At 38.3% G+C, this 16,423-nt stretch overlaps 2 protein-coding genes across 3 annotated transcripts in view; one reads left to right on the top strand and one right to left on the bottom strand.

The window, feature by feature from the left end:
• LOC109163129 (DNA polymerase epsilon subunit B) overlaps positions 1-16,423 on the top strand; it is a 63,121-nt gene that overhangs the window by 27,786 nt on the left and 18,912 nt on the right. The gene's annotated exons all lie outside the window — the stretch shown is intronic.
• Positions 2,543-10,645, bottom strand: LOC109163035. Its single transcript, XM_019311755.1, has 6 exons — positions 10,033-10,645; positions 9,761-9,910; positions 9,238-9,381; positions 9,084-9,143; positions 8,810-8,983; positions 2,543-2,802 (listed from the first exon to the last, which is right to left on the bottom strand). Exons 1-6 carry the CDS (start codon positions 10,643-10,645, stop codon positions 2,543-2,545), a joined length of 1,401 nt encoding a protein of 466 aa, XP_019167300.1.

Here is a 16,423-nt window from a genome sequence, read left to right as displayed (position 1 = left end):
CCTTAGCTTGCTAGCTTATTCTAGTTAAGAAAATCACTCATAGAAACACACTTAGCTTGTGTCTCCTTAGTTTTATCTTAATTGTGTTGTGCTACTGATCCTTTGAAGTTGAGGAGTCTTTGTTGTCCTTAGGTGGCTTGCCGGTATAGGAAACTCTGAAGTTGCGAAAATGCACTACTTGGACGATAGACATGAAAAGATCGAGGTACAACAGGAGCCCATTGGAGACAAAAATTATGATTGGTAAGCACACTACTCCGTATATAGGAAATGTCACAAGTTTGAGTTTACTCTTGATAACAAAAGAATGACCGGCACAGAAGGCGACCAAGATAGCAGCTATGGATGTGAAGAGGAAAGTGAGTCCATATAGCAGCTTTATTGGGAGATTTGTTTTGAAATCCTTTTGTTGGCACCGCGAATTGAGGATTGCGAGGAAGAAAATGAGGGCAAGGATCGAGAAGCAGAAAGCTATGAGTGATGACAATGCAAATGCACTAAACACGGGTTGCCCTTCAAGAATTGGATAGCCAGTGGTTTGATTCAGCCCACCAGGGACGGTTGTTGATGCGGCAAATGCCACAGATGCAATCAGTGCTGCGATGACGGAGCATGATTCCGAGGTCTTGCTGAGCCATGTGGTGCCAAGTTTAGTTAGATTAGCATGTGTGTCTAAAAACACATCTGCTGGAGACTGCCCTTCATTGTTGTAACGAACACAGGATTCTCGTGGCAGGTAACTCCTCACATACTGCATCTCATATATATATTATAAAAGTAAAGATCAAATAGACCCGTCATTGAATTACATACAAAATTGTAATTGAGTTATCCAACTCAAATCAACTATAATTCGGTTCTCAACAACTCAAAATCAAGCAGTTAAATCAAAAGTGCCATGTTTACCTGACATAGTGGTTACCAAATTAATTTTTTTTTTAATTTTATTTTAATAATTTTAAATTAAAAAAATGTGGCTTCGTTTACACCCGGCCGGATCTTCGTTTTCGACATAAACATGTAGAGCCATCAAAACGGTTCCGCGGGGATGGGATGGGTCAAAGCTCACCCCTATAGCGGGACGGCCTAAAAAGCCCACCTTTTGGCAGGGTTGGAAGGTGGCCGGCCCACCCCCATCATGCCAAAGCCTGCCAAACATTTTTTTTGGCGACATTCTAGAGTATTTTGGCCATATTTTTCTCATACGGAGTTCAATTGAGATGATTCAAGTATCAATGAAAAGATAAGAAATTCATCTACAACTTTAATGTTGAACACTTTATGAGATTCCAGATACATTGATACCAGAAAATCAGAACATTCGTTCGGACACATCCTGAGGAATTTGTCCTGTAACATGTTGATATTGTTTTGATCATATCTCCTTCATATAATGTCCAATTCAAGTAATTGAAGTTGCTATGGAAAGCTAAGAGAGTGCTACTACAACTTTTATGTTCAAAGTTTTCTTATATTTAGAGTAGAAGAACTCCAAAACGTAGCCCAAGCTTTGATGCGCCTAAGCTACTAAATTAAGTTTTAATTTTTTTTTTTTTATAGTAGTAGGCCGCGGGCTAAACCCGCATCCCGCCTAGGCCCGTGACCCAGGCAGTTTAGCCCGCCTCTTGGTGGGTTGAACATTTGATGAACCCGCCCCCTACCTACGGCAGAATAGGACGGGTTGACCCTACGGGAAAAATCCATTTTGACGGCTCTATCTCTGACAGCCCGGAGACGAAGCCACATGTTTCTTTTAAAAAAAAATTAAATTATTAAAATAAAATTTAAAATACTTTATTATTTTAATTTGATAACCGCCACGTTAGCAACTAACAGGAAATCGTGTTTGGTTCAATTGTTTGATTTTGCATTGTTCATGGACCCAATTGCAGTTTTTTTGAGTTCATCCGTAGCTTATTTGATCTTTAATTTATTCCTAAATTATATATATTATATTGAGAAATATGAAATTCCATTTTTTTGTTGTTGTGAAAAATAAGCTTAAGTGTTTTAATTTAATTTAATTTAATTACCTTGTACCATTTGAGTTCTCCTTGCATCTGCAATGCATCACCAGGACTTTGCCAATATTTTAGACCACTGTACATTGCAGCAAGGTGCGCTGCGCTGTTTCCCTTGTTGTCCACTTGATAGTACACAAATGCTGGGAGTGTTTGCTTTCGTAAGAAATTGAAGACAGCAACTTGCCTGTTCTCAACAGCCAAAAGTAAGACATTCTTCTGATTTGGATCCACATCATAAATAGATGTTGGGAATCTTTTGATGATTTTCTCTACTATCTCTTTGATTCCCATTTTTGCTGCTGCTAATATAGGTGTCTCCTTATATTTGTTTGCACCTGTAGTAGTACGTGTTCGTAGTAGAACAAATATATGAGTAGCATTACATTACATGTTATGTTATAATTTGTTACAAGCTAGCTAATAATTAAGGTGAATTTAATTGATTGATGTGTAGATAGGTGTTAAGGAAAGCAATAGGTGTGTAATTTGAGTATAAATAATTATGCATCTGATCTAAGCTAGTTGGAGAATAGATTATATTGTTTACCTGCAGGCAGTGCAGGGTGGTTCTCTTTTTGCTGTGATATTGTTTCCTCTGTATCAGGTGGTGTGATAGGAAGGTCAATTGGTTTGTTTGGATCTTCCACAGGATGCAGAGGTTTACCCCCAGAATGCAGATACTTGTAAGTAGCTTCATTGAGGATCAATTTTTTTAAAATCTCGACTGCCCATGTGTGCATTTCTTTTCTTTTTTGGATTACCGATAACCTACGAGATCCTGCATGCATGCATCTTATTATATTGTTGTCATATATACAAGTTTCTTTAATTTGGCTAAATAATATTCTTTTTGTATGGAATTGAATATAATGGTGAATTTTGAAGCACTACATTTTACAGTAACATAATACTATACAGAGAAACTTAGCTTGCTGAGTGTGAAGTTAGTGTTGGGTAATAAGGGGGAAAACCCCAAAAATAATAATCTTCGGTTAGTGGTTAGCACGAGTTGAACCGGACAATCAAACAATCAACTGAACTAATCAATACTATTGTACACTGGGCGCACACGAGCTTAGGCTTGAAGCAAGCCTTTTCGGTCTTATTTTTTCAATAAGCCTTAAAAGAGCTCTTGTATAAATAGTGGGGCAAATCTACTTCCAAACCAATGTGGGACAAAAGCTTCACTTTTTCCCTTCATTTTTCCAACTCAAATGGGTCAACTTTGAGAATCAATATCTCATTCACCTATTATCCGTTTTGAGCGTATAATATATCAATCTATTCGTCTCACTACGAAAAACCTGAATCCACTAAGACCCGACCCAAATTGGAAGTGGACCTCACTGATAATTGTACCACAAAATAGCTACTTAAAATGTCATTTATGTCAATTTATACTATTTTTTCCAACAATCCCTCACATGAATGAAAAATTAATTTTCAAGGTATTTTGAAACCGGAAACAACTGTGTTCAACGGTCCATCCCTGCATAGGATAGGTAGGGACTAAACCTTCCCTTGTGAAGATACATTTACTCTATTGTCTGTACGGTAGAACGCGATGTCTTTGAACCGACTGTCGTTTGTGTAGACGATGACATATCTCACACAGGAACCTCCCAACCATGCTCTGTTCTCATGACTGTGTCCTGTCGTGGGTCACCATTCCTGGTTCTGCAAGAGTTTGTGAAGAATTGTGCCCATTAATTTTCCTTTGAACCGACCTTCACTTCTCTTTCACATATGTGATTCTTTTTCAAGTGTCCCGCATACTCACACATGTCAACTGACATTCGAATCACTAAAGCATCAACATTCTGACCTTGTGCGTGAGCCACTGTTCTAACGAGGAGTGGAAGGGAATCCGAGATCCCCACAGTGACATGCTCTATTCCATAATTTAGTTGTCCCATTGAACTTAGGTGCCAGCTAGGTTAGGTATCCACTATAGAACTTTATACCAAAGGCTTTAGACCCATTCCTCGTTTCAACTTCTCCACAACTTCTTTACATAACCCTTTGGTTAGCGGATCCGCTATATTGTCTTTTGACTTTACGTAGTCAATCAAGACAACACTAGTTGCGAGAAGTTGTCTAATGGTATTATGTCTACGACACACATGTCTAGACTTACCATTATACATATGACTCTGTACTCTCCCAATTGTGGCTTGACTATCGCAATGCACACATATTGGAGGTACAAGTCTTTCCCAATTAGGAATATCCTCTAAAAAATGGTGTAGCCATTCAGCCTCTTCACAACCTTTGTCCAAGGCTATCAGCTCAGATTCCGTGAATCTAGCTACCACGGTTTGTTTAGAGGATTTCCATGCAACGGTTGCATCGGCTAGTGTAAACACGTAGCCACTCGTGGGCTTAGAGTCCTTAATATTAGATATCCAGCTAGCGTCGCTATACCCTTCAAGTACAGAAAGATATCTCCCATAGTGCAGTCCAAGGTCCTGAGTATACCTTAAGTATCTCATAACCTTCACTATTGCCTTTCAGTGCATGGTACCGGGGCTACTCGTATATCTACTGAGTTTACTGATCGCAAAGGCAATATCCGGCCTAGTACAACTCATACGATACATCAAACTACCAATAACCTGAGCGTATCCTACTTGAAAAATACACTCTCCTTGGTTCTTGGTTAGATGAATGCTACGATCTAATGGCGTCCTAGTCTTTTGATCATCATCCTTGTTAAATTTTTCAAGAATTTTATCAATATAATGTGATTGGCTCAACACAAGACCATCAGGTCTTCTAATGATTCTAATCCCGAGAATTAAATCAGCCAAACCCATATCCTTCATGTCAAATTTCGCATTTAACATGTTTTTTGTAGACTTGATCATCTTATCGTTACCACCAAAGATGAGCATATCATCTACGTATAAACAAAGAATGACATAGCCTTCTATCGTTTTCTTAACGTAGACACATTTGTCACCCTTTTGTTTATTTTAAACCCATTAGTTAACATCGCATGGTCAAACTTCTCGTGCCACTGCTTAGGCGCTTGTTTCAAATCATAGAGCGATTTAACCAACTTACACACTTTCCTTTCTTGGCCCGGAACCACAAACCCTTCGGGTTGTTCCATATAGATTTTCTCATGTTAGTGCATTTTTTTGAGAAAAACCCCAACATATAATTGGCAGTATTATTATGGAAAATTAAGATAGGGTTTAGCTTGGTGTCTGTTTTGTCCCTGAAGATGACTGATTGATTAGTACAACCAACAGACGCGCCTCTGGATCAAGCCACCGAAGATCTGATAAAGGAAAGTTTCTAAAACATGGAACGCGGTTATGAGATGATAGTTTTGGAAAGAATATCAGCGAATCAGCTTAAGAGGTATGGACCGAATCTTAAGATTTCTTGAAATCTTCACAAAAAGTCCTACCATCTACAATCAGAGATATATTTGGAGAGTGTCCAAATCAAAGAAGTACATATATTCTTATTAACTCAGAAGTTAGGGTTGCATTGATTGAAGGCGCAACACTCTATACTAAACAGAATATACATCTCTGGTTGTCATGCCTCTTCTCAAGACTATGAGTTCTTGGTGATTGCGTAGAAGAACTTGAGAAGCATCAACATTGCTTAAACTACAGGACGCGAAGATCACTCAATTGTGGGAACAACGTGGGACTGTGTCATTGAAGCGGACTACATCAGAGTTAGCTCTCCAATTGAAGGGATTTCATTGGACTTCTGAATGCGTGGCTCTCCGACTTAACAATCCACTAAACCTTTGTAGACTGGGTACTGACCTTGTGTGGGGCACTTAGGTGAAATTGTTTTTCTCTACCTTTGTACATTGGATTATGAGTTAGTGGATTGGACGCATCGGTGATCGTCCCCCAGATGTAGATACATACGGTATCGAACTGGGTAAACAATCATATGTGTTGATTTACTTTCTGCATTAATCTACCGCGTTAAGCTTTATCTGCCTTTCTGTCTGAATGACTGTTTAAACAAGAATCTAAGTCAGTCAATCTGTATACAAGTGCTAGCGAAACTAAATCTTTATTTGGATTGAGAGAATATGCAAAATTACACCTCATCTAACTCGCCATTTAGGAAAGCGGTTTTAATGTCCATTTGATGAACTTCCAAATTGCGTAACGCGGCTATGGCAAGTATCATCCTAATGGAGTTTATTCTCGTCACGGGAGAATACATGTCGAAGTAATCAAGGCCCTCGCGTTGCTTATAACCCTTGATTACAAGCCTAGCCTTATACTTCTCAATGGAACCATCGGGTTTCATCTTCCTTTTAAAGACCCACTTGGTTCCTAAGGGTTTACTACCTGGAGGAAGATCAACAAGTTCCCAAGTGTGATTCTTTAGAATAGAGTCCACTTAACTTTTAATAGCCTCTTTCCACATTGGTCCTTCCATAGAAGTCACGACTTCTACGTATGTTCGAGGCTCGTTTTCTATCAAACAAGATAGAACATCGGGTTCATTTTCTAATAAACAAGTTAGAGTACCCGAATCATACTCCAACAAGTAAGTTAGAAAATCAGGACCAAATGATTTTTCAACTCTCGCCGGCTTACCACGTCTTGGCTCGAGCTCGAGTTCTTTCTCAGATTCCCCACTACATTATCTATAGTTTCGTCAAATGTTCATTTTGACGTACTCAGTCCCTCGCTGGACCTACAAGGAAATACATTTTCAAAGAAGGATGCATTTCTTGATTCTATTATTGTGTTCTTATGTACGTCTAGATTATGGGACTCGTGTACTAAGAACCGATAAGCACTACTGTTATGTGCGTAGCTAATGAAGATACAGTCCACCGTCTTAGGACCTATCTTTACTTTCTTAGGTGTTGACACCAACACTTTGGCAAGATACCCCCCACACTTTCAGGTACTGGTAGGAAGGTTTCCTACCGTTCCACAGCTCATAGGGAGTCTTATCGAGCTTCTTGCGGGGTACCTTATTTAAAAGGTAATTACTTGTCAAAATTGCTTCACCCCACATACCTTGAGGTAGGCCCGAACTTATAAGTATCACATTCATCATATCTTTCAATGTACGATTCTTTCGTTCGGCAACACTCAGCACCATACCTTTGTCACGGATCTCATCGAAGATTAGTTTCAAATTTTCTACCTGACTTAGCACGGTCTTGGAATCAACCATTTTGAAATCAAGGAATCGGCCAACTACAAATTTCTTTGTGCCAGCATCCTCGCTTCGGTATTTATGATCCAAGGCTTCCCACAGCGCTTTCGCTGTGCTAATCTTGCGATATACATCGTATAATGCATCACATAATCCGTTTAGGATGTAGTTTCGGCAAAAGAAGTGCGAGTCCTTCCAATAGCCAACCGCCATCACGGATTGGGCATCTTGTTCCTTCAACTCCGGAACCTTCTCGGTCAAGAACCTTGCCAAGCCGAGAGTTGCCAGGTAAAACAACATCTTTTGTTACCACCTTTTGAAGTTCGATCCACTACCGATGAACTTCTCCGGGTCTTTCAGCCGAATCACTTGGTACCGTAGGTACTTGCATCGTAGGGATGTATCCCTCGGTGCTCCCACCATCTTGTGAACCAACGTTCACTGGTGGTACTTGGGAATTTGCAACGTTGTTGCCATTCCCACCATTGTTGTTCTCAACAACATTTTCCTCCCCTTGATTAGGCAGTACGGGGTTCTCCATTTCATTTAGGAAATTAGAGACAAAGCACAACCAACAGGAAACAAGGTAGATAAGGTTTTAAGACTGTTGGGTAATAAGGTGGAAAACCCAAAAATAATAATCCTACGAAAAGATTATTATTATATGGAAAAAAGGGGCTAATATTTGGGAAGGAAAGGGTGGATGATCCGGTTAGTGGTTAGCACGAGTTGAATAAATCGTTCTTTTTCTTAAAACCTTATTTGCTACATCCCACAAGTGCTAGGAGCGTTGTAGCCTAGGTTTCCCAGGATAAAACGTGCTACGATTCAGTGTTTGAGCACCCAAACAAAGAACCCCGCGAACAAGAGCAAAGCTTTGAACACAATTAGGCTAAGTATAATTTTTCTATTGTGTGTGAAACTCTGCTGCTACTACTACTTCTTATATAGGAGAAGGTGGTGTAAATAGCATTTACTTTGGCATTTAAATAAAACCTTCAAAAACTGACTGTTGAACATGGAGATTAATTCTGGAATTCAAAATTGGAATTTGGGATTTGATTTGCAACCCCCTCCCCCTGCATGTAAGAGAGAACCTCTATGCTATACAATTCAATAAATCTTAAAGAGCTCTTGTATAAATGGAGCAAATCCACTTCCAAAACCAATGTGGGACAAAAGCTTCACTTTTTACCTTCATTTTTCCAACTCAAATGGGTCTACTTTGAGAATCAATATCTCATTCACCCATTATCCGTTTTGAGCATACAATATATCAATCTGTTCGTCTCACTACGAAGAATCCGAATCCACTTTGACCCGACACAAATCGGAAGTGGATCCCACTGATAATTATACCACAAAATAGCTACTTAAAATGTCAATTTATACTATTTTTTCCAACAGTTTGTTGGTCAGTTTCAAAATTAAATGTGAGAGATTAGAGAAATCACCAAAAAATGGTTTGTTCTAAGGAAATTTACATCATTATATTATATTATATTGTATAGTATGTAGTGAAGAGCAGTGACGGTAAGCAATTGGAAAATTGAAGAAATGGAAAATATATATATATATATATATATATATATATATATATATATATATATATAATATATACTTACCAATTCCCAGTATGATGACGAGCATGTATTTGATTACAAACTTGAGGAAAACAATAACTGTGTAGACGGTGTAGTAACGAATTCTGAGAAATGCTCCTACAGGCATTTGGTCGTCTTCATCTGTCCCTTTATTATATTTTATGTTACCTGAAACTTGAAATAATGCTGCGCAGCCTGCGCTAGTATTTAATTAATGTATATATGTATAGAGCAAGGCTGGATGGGTCATCTTACAATAAATCAATATATAATAATAATATGTCTAGCTACATACCGTGAGGTTGACGGTCTTGATTCTCTGGATCATTATTTTGTTTTGCAGTTATTTTAAAAGCTGGAAAGAAAAGAAGCTAGCTTAGCATGGTTAGGTTCCATATAAAGCTAAGCTAGCGTAAAGAAGTGATGCAGGAGAAGTTGTATGTATCTACTATTTCCAATGCCCATCAAAATATTCTTCATGAAATTCCAAATGAGCTCGCAGAAGTCCACAAGTGTCCTCCAGTTTTCCGGGAATGAAAAATGATCATCGTCTTCAGTAAATATTCGTCTGTAAAAGTGTCTAACGTCCGTACCTAAGAACAAATACCCAATATATATAATGGAAGATCAGATAAGCCTAGCCTTCTTAAGTAGAAGAATATAATTATATGGTCATTGCTACCTATTAAAAGATGAGTTAAAACTTTAAAGCAATTAAATTAAAGGTAGGAAAAGCAATTGACAAGTCACTGCTGGAAATTATGGAATTTCTGACCACCTGAAAGTGATCTTAAATCAAGTCGAAAGCAAAAAGTGGTCTGAAATAGCAACAAAGGTTTTTTCAGATGCCAAAAGTGGTCGGAACAAGGCTTTCGACTTAATTTAAGATCACTTTCAGGTGGTCGGAAATTCCATAATTTCCAGCCGTGAGTGAGCTTAAATTTAATTTCCCAAATATATGTATATTCTTACAGTAGTAGATAATGCTCTCATAGGATTCGAGATTGCTGCTGCTCTTGAATACATGTGGCTTCCTGGCTAGAATATCCAGGGGAGATGTGCCATCCTCATTCACATAATTCACAAGCTCTGGAAATTTTTCAATTATGTCATAGGCCAATTCTGTGGAATGAAGGAATGGAAGGGGAGAGGTAGTGTTAGCTAGTTTTCACTTTTCAGACGAACATCCAAGCATATATATGGATATGTTAAGTGCTAATAATAAGTGGTTTATATATACATACCCAAGTATTCCGAAGACAAAGTAGAGTGCAGAATAGTTTCCCCCTTTTCCATCCTACACAGATAGATTCGATCTTCTCTTGCCTTAATCTCCTCATAAAGTAATTGAAATGCATCCACCGTGCCACGATGAGCTGCCAGGAAAAGTGGAGTCTGCTTTAAGTTATTTCGCTCCCGGATGAGTTCATGAGCTTTGTGGGGTTCCATGACTTTGGTAAGAATACATGTACAGATTTCAACGTTTCCAAGTTGAGCCGCGAGATGAAGAGGGGTGTCTCCTGTGTCATTCTTCAATTTTAAGATGTACAACACTTCATCATTAGGTATCTTAGTCACCATCTCTTTAATGCACCGCAGATGATCTTTGGATGGATGCCTCGGGTTGTAACAGTTGATAGCTAAATGCAGAGCCGTGTCTTCTGACTTATTGAGCTTCGCTGGACGAACAAAGCCATGAGTGGAGTAAGTGCTTGAAACTTGTTTCCATTCTTTGTTCATGCACTCATCAAACAACTTGTTTATGATCTCTAATTCCGCTTCTGTTGTTTTCATCTGTATTGTGGATTCTCGAATTCCTGTTGTTCTGTTATGTGGGGTTTTGTATTGTGGATCCATGCTACAAACAAACACACATATTTAAGGACTCACATCTAAGTCTTAGTCGCAGATCTTTGCCCCTTCCAGCTTTCACTTTTTCAAATCTCAGAATCCAATACTTCACTTCACTTCATAACTCAGCTGTTATGAAGCTAGCAGATCGAGTGAAACTCATGTAAAATGTTGAAGAAGCACAACACTCATAACTTGATTCTTTCATCTTTATCTTTTCTCCTCACTCAAGCAACTCATATGTTCCTCTCTGTGCCTTTAATACCTGGCATCTGCTATAAATTAACTAAGGATAAAGGTAAACCAATACTCCGTATTATGCAAGGGATGTTTCTCTTTTGGGTTTTCTTCTTCTTTTTCCATAATATAAAGGGTCTCCTTTCATAGTTTAAAATTTTCAGAATCATATTATTGGGTGCCGTGGGTGTGTCTGATCTGTGTTGCCAAATAATTATTGTGTGGATCACAGTTTTTCAATTTTATAAGTTGGAATAATGTACTTTATCTATTAGAATAATGTACACTAGTATTTGCTCGTGACAAAAATTTATAGGTATTGTTGTAATATTATGATACTAAGTTTAATTATGTTAATATTATAATATTTTGACTAAAGTGTCATCTAGCACCATGAACCATATTTGATTATTCATCACGCGCCATGAACTTTCATATTGTATATATCAAGCCACAAACCCGAAAAGAAAAATCACCTAGAACTTTTAGCAGGTTACCCTATCTTCCTGCTGACATGGCGCCTAATGTGGCATTTCTCTTAACCTTATGTTGTCCATGTAAGCATTTACATATTTAAAATTTAAAGAATAAAAATTATTATATTAAAAAATCATAATTTTCTTCTCTTTATTTTCATAATTTATATTTTTTCAAATTTTCAATTCCAATATTTCAATTTTCTTATTTTCTTCGAGAATTTATATTTTTTGGCTAATTTTTTGTTTAGTATTTTTCCAGTTTTCCTAATTTATAGAAATGCTATTTTTTTTGTTTAGTATTTTCCCACATAAATATATCCTCCAGCACTTTGAATGTATATTGCTTACTCATCCACATAAAACCATTTAGATGTTACGAAAGTGAATTCTAATGTGCTGTCATATATTATATCAAACTCTCATAGGGATAGAAAATACAAAGCCCTATAAATAGGTACTAGAAAACTACGAATAGGAAACAAGTTTCGATATGTCCTACCTACCTAAAACCCTAAACTGCCTAATATATAGAGATTCTATATATCAAATATATATTCCTTAACACTCCCCCTCAAGTTGGAGCATATATTTTAATAATGCCCAACTTGTTACACAAATGAGTGATAACCCAAAATAACTAAATAACAAATAACTCAAGTCCATTTAGGACACTCATTTGACCGAACAAGCTTGAGATTGGATACTCATACTCCCCCTCCAACGAAAGCTTCGAACGCCACGAATCCCACGAACAATGGGTGAACACAAAGTGATCGAACAAGCTTGAAATTAGATGCTCCCCCTGAAACGAAAGCTGTGAACGCCACCAATACCTACGGACAGTTGGGTGAACTCAACGTGGTGGACCGAACAAGCTTGGGATTGAACCCTCCCCTGAACCAGAAGCTTGGACTCCACCAATACCGCAAATTCGGGTGAACCAAAAGTGGACCGAACAAGCTTGGACACACAAAGTAAAGAAGACAAACTCCAAACTGGAGGACACAAATTCTTTACTAGCAAAAGGGAAGTATCTTTACTAACAAAAGGGAAGCATGCTCCAATCAACGAGCATCAAAAAAGGAGAGACAACACCAAAACGAAGGAGAGATAACACCAAACCGAGGCAGCACCAAAACAAGATAGGACCAAAACAAGACAACACCAAAACACAAAACGAGACAGCACTAAAACACAAAGCAAGACAGCACCAAAACGAGACAAACTGACCGTAGAACAAAAGGCAATGGTCCAAACTAAGTCCAGAACCAAGACAAACAGACTTAGGCGACCCAGGAACAAGTTGACCAAAACGTTTTTCAATCGTTGGAGGAGCCTCACGCGCCGGCGGCACGTGAGGCTCACGCGCTAGTCAAAACGTGACGACAACGGAGCGGAAAAAAATTATCGTAAAGGCTCAGATACCATGTTATGAACGTGAATTCTAATGTGTTGTCATATATTATATCAAACTCTCATAGGGATAGAAAATACAAAGCCCTATAAATAGGTACCAGAAAACTACGAATAGGAAACAAGTTTCGATATGTCCTACCTACCTAAAACCCTAAACTGCCTAATATATAGAGATTCTATATATCAAATATATATTCCTTAACAAGATTGTCAACAACTAAACCAAGTGAAATTAAAAAATGAAATGAAGTTACTAATATAAACTGTAATATATATATATATATATATATATATATATATATATATATATATATATATTAACAATCATATAGGAACCCCTCTTTAGGTAGGAACTTAAGAACCAATCTTAGCCCTTGATTTGTATTAATTTACGGTTCTTATTTTATTTTTTGTGTTATTTTTTTTAATGCTGATGCTAGTGTATTTTAGGCTAGGAGGGGTATTTTTGGGCATTTAAGTACTGCTACGTGTGTGGAAGATTGGAAGCTGCTATTTTGTTGCTGGGGTTTTCAAACTTGTCATTGTTGGACTCCTTCACCCCAAACGCCACGCGATTCGCTGTTTCTTTCGTTTGACGCCCAGATCGTGTTCTCTCGTCTCTTCTCCAGCATTCTGTCTCAGATGGCCGGTGGTGTTGTGAGGAACCCCAAGCGTCCTCGTCCGGAGACGACGTCTTCCGCTGCTTGAGGTGGGTTTTGTGTTTTTTTCTTCCCTTTTTAAGTTTCGATTTCATGTGCAATCAGTATGTCTATTTTAATCGTGTTGGGGTTTTAGGTGTGCTTGTGGCCGGAAACTATGGAGTTTTTTTTTTTTTTTTTTTTTTTTTTTGGTTATGGTGTGTTTTGTATTGTTCGTGGTGTTGGTGGGTGTTTCTAAGGTAGTTTAGTTTCATGATTTATGTGTTTGTTAAGTTGGTTTGCAAGGTGTTAATACGTTAAATTTTTCCTTTTTCATGTTTGCTTCTCCATTTTCTCGAGCATGTTGCTTATTGGTGTTAGGTGGTGCGGTGTGGGGTCCTCAATGTCTGTTTTTTTGGGCTGGGTTATTGTGCCTTTGTTATCTGTGGTGTTGTGAGTGGGTGTGTGGTGGTAGTTCCCCCTTTGTTGGGGGTTTTTTTTTTTATGCCTTGAATGGGTTTAGCCTGGATGTTGTTATCGGGCATGGGTGTGGGATGAGTGAGCCTTTTTCCACAATTGTGTGTGCACTTGTTTAGGCATGCAGTTTTCCCTCGGTTCATTGTGGCATTTAGGAGTAGGGGGTTGGGTTGTGCCTTTTATGACAGGTGGGTGTGCACATTGTTTGAATGTTATGTAGTTGTTTCCTTTCGGTGTGCTTCCGTGTGTTGTTTGGTTTACCGTTCTTGGCGTGTGTATGTTAGTAAGGCTGTGTGTGCACATGTGGAATGTGTGACTATTTTGTCGTTGTGATCCCCAAGTCAGCGAGTCCTTTCTATTACTCCGTATTAATTAGTGTATTAATTTAGATTGGCTTGTAATTGGAAATTACTTAAACAGCAAGTGAGTTCATTATATTGCACAAATATTTGTTGAATTGAAGGAAAAACAAAACGATCGGAGTTAATTGCTTCATCATTGTAACCAAGCTCACATGAAGAAACCAGACATCAATTTATAATCACATATACAAGAAATAGAAAGAGGAACACACAACAGAAAGATTAGTATACTACAGAATCGTAAACAATTTTTTGTAATTTATTAGAATAATATTCAAATATAAATATACAGAAATATGCATGAAAATTTACTCTGAAAAACATGACATATATCGTACTATTTTGTTGTTCATTGGGCGTGGAGTGTGTGTTTCTGCTAGCTATGTGCTCCTGTGTGGTCTTGTGTGCTCGTCTGGTGTATAATTTAACATGTATGTCTGCTTCTAGTTAGGTGTGCACATTTGCCCATTTGTTTGTGTTGGTCCCAAAGGGGGTGTGGTAAAAGTCTAGAGGGGGGGGGGGGGTGAATAGACTTTTAAACTTTTTCGCGAATACAACAATTGCTAAGGCAACAGAGAGATCAAGACTCTTAACTAGATTGTTAGAGTCTTGTACGCAGCGGAATAATAAAGATAAGTGTGTGTGATGAATGTGTCAAGTATATCACGTGATAAGCAGTAAGTAAATAAAGCAGTAAATGACACAAGGCAATTTATAGTGGTTCGGAGGTGATGTAATCCCCCTACTCCACTTGCTCTTATAGTCCAAGAGCAATTCACTATATCCACCACTTCTTGGTTCCTAGATACAATGAATTTTCGTGATCTAGTCACGCCCAGTGCCTCCAACACTGCTGCTTCGGATTTCACAGCTCCGTGCTACTTTCCAGGATTTCACAGCTCCGTGCTACTTTCCCCCCGTCTTCCACGATCCGGTCGACGTATCCCGTGATCTGGTGCTTTGATCACCAAGCCCACACCAATCACGCCAGTGCCTCCGACACTGCTGTTTCGGATCTCACAGCTCCGTGTGACAATCCAGGATTTCACAACTCCGTGCTACTCTCCCCCCGTCTTCGACGTATCCCGTGATCTAGTGCTTTGATCACAAAGCCCGCACTAATCACGTCCAGTGTTCTCCAACACTGTTGATTCACTTGTTTGTAGAAAAACAAGTTACACTGACTTTCTAACTTTGAGACTTCTTGAATGGATCTTCAATATGCAGCAAGTCTCTCAATGATGAAGAATTAAACACTCTTGAATATTTTCTCTTTGAGCTCTCTGAGTGTTTTTCTCACTTGAATATTTTCTCACTTGTAAGCTTTTTCAAGCAGATTGGATTCGTATGATCTCACGTTTTTGGCTCGTTGGAAGTGCTGTGGAAAGTAAGTTGATCTGCTTCATTCTTCATCCTTTTATAGCTGGTCTTGAGAAGTTGTCCGTTGGAAAAAGACAATCTCAAATTTGAATTGTAAATCTCAAATTTGAATTCCAAATCTCAGATTTGAATTCTTGTAGCCTTTTGCAGAGGATCTGTAGCTTTCTCAGAAGATCATATTAAAAATGATATCTCTGATATTTTGGCTGTTGCTTAGCATGTGGTCCATGTGAAGAGACTTAAAATATTTCTGATGCAGATCTTATCTTCACGTGAAGGTCTTTAAAATAATTCTGATGTAGATCATGCGCCTTCTGGGACTTTCATCTTCTGTGTATTTTATTCTCTATGTATGGCTACTGATGAAGTGTTTCGGCCAATGAGATCTCTTGATCTGGGTCACATATTGATGGTGAGAATTCAATCCTTGATTGAAACTTCATCTCCAACTTCAGCTCTTACTATATATAGCTTTGGAACTTCATCTCCAACTTCAGCTCTTACTATATATAGCTTTGGAACTTCATCTCCAACTTCAGCTCTTACTATATATAGCTTGATGAGACTTCATCTCTAACTTCATCTCTTTGACTTTGACTTCTCCAACTTCAGTTCTTATTATATATAGCTTTGGAACTTCATCTCCAACTTCAGCTCTTACTATATATAGCTTTGGAACTTCATCTCCAACTTCAGCTCTTACTATATATAGCTTGATGAGACTTCATCTCTAACTTCATCTCTTTGACTTCTCCAACTTCAGCTCTTACTATATATAGCTTTGGAACTTCATCT

Source organism: Ipomoea nil, unplaced genomic scaffold (genome assembly GCF_001879475.1).
Source record: "Ipomoea nil cultivar Tokyo-kokei standard unplaced genomic scaffold, Asagao_1.1 scaffold2975, whole genome shotgun sequence".
Classification (NCBI taxonomy): domain Eukaryota; kingdom Viridiplantae; phylum Streptophyta; class Magnoliopsida; order Solanales; family Convolvulaceae; genus Ipomoea; species Ipomoea nil.
This window is presented reverse-complemented; position numbering and strand designations above follow the sequence as displayed.

Bases quoted from the DNA above. Each gene is read 5' to 3' on its own strand.
- LOC109163035 (XM_019311755.1), bottom strand. From the start codon at position 10,645: ATGGATCCACAATACAAAACCCCACATAACAGAACAACAGGAATTCGA. The intron at 9,911-10,032 runs GTATGTATATAT...TTCATTCCACAG, and splicing joins TTTGTCTTCGGAATACTTGG to AATTGGCCTATGACATAATT. The intron at 9,144-9,237 runs GTAGATACATAC...TTTTCTTTCCAG, and splicing joins TTTGATGGGCATTGGAAATA to CTTTTAAAATAACTGCAAAA.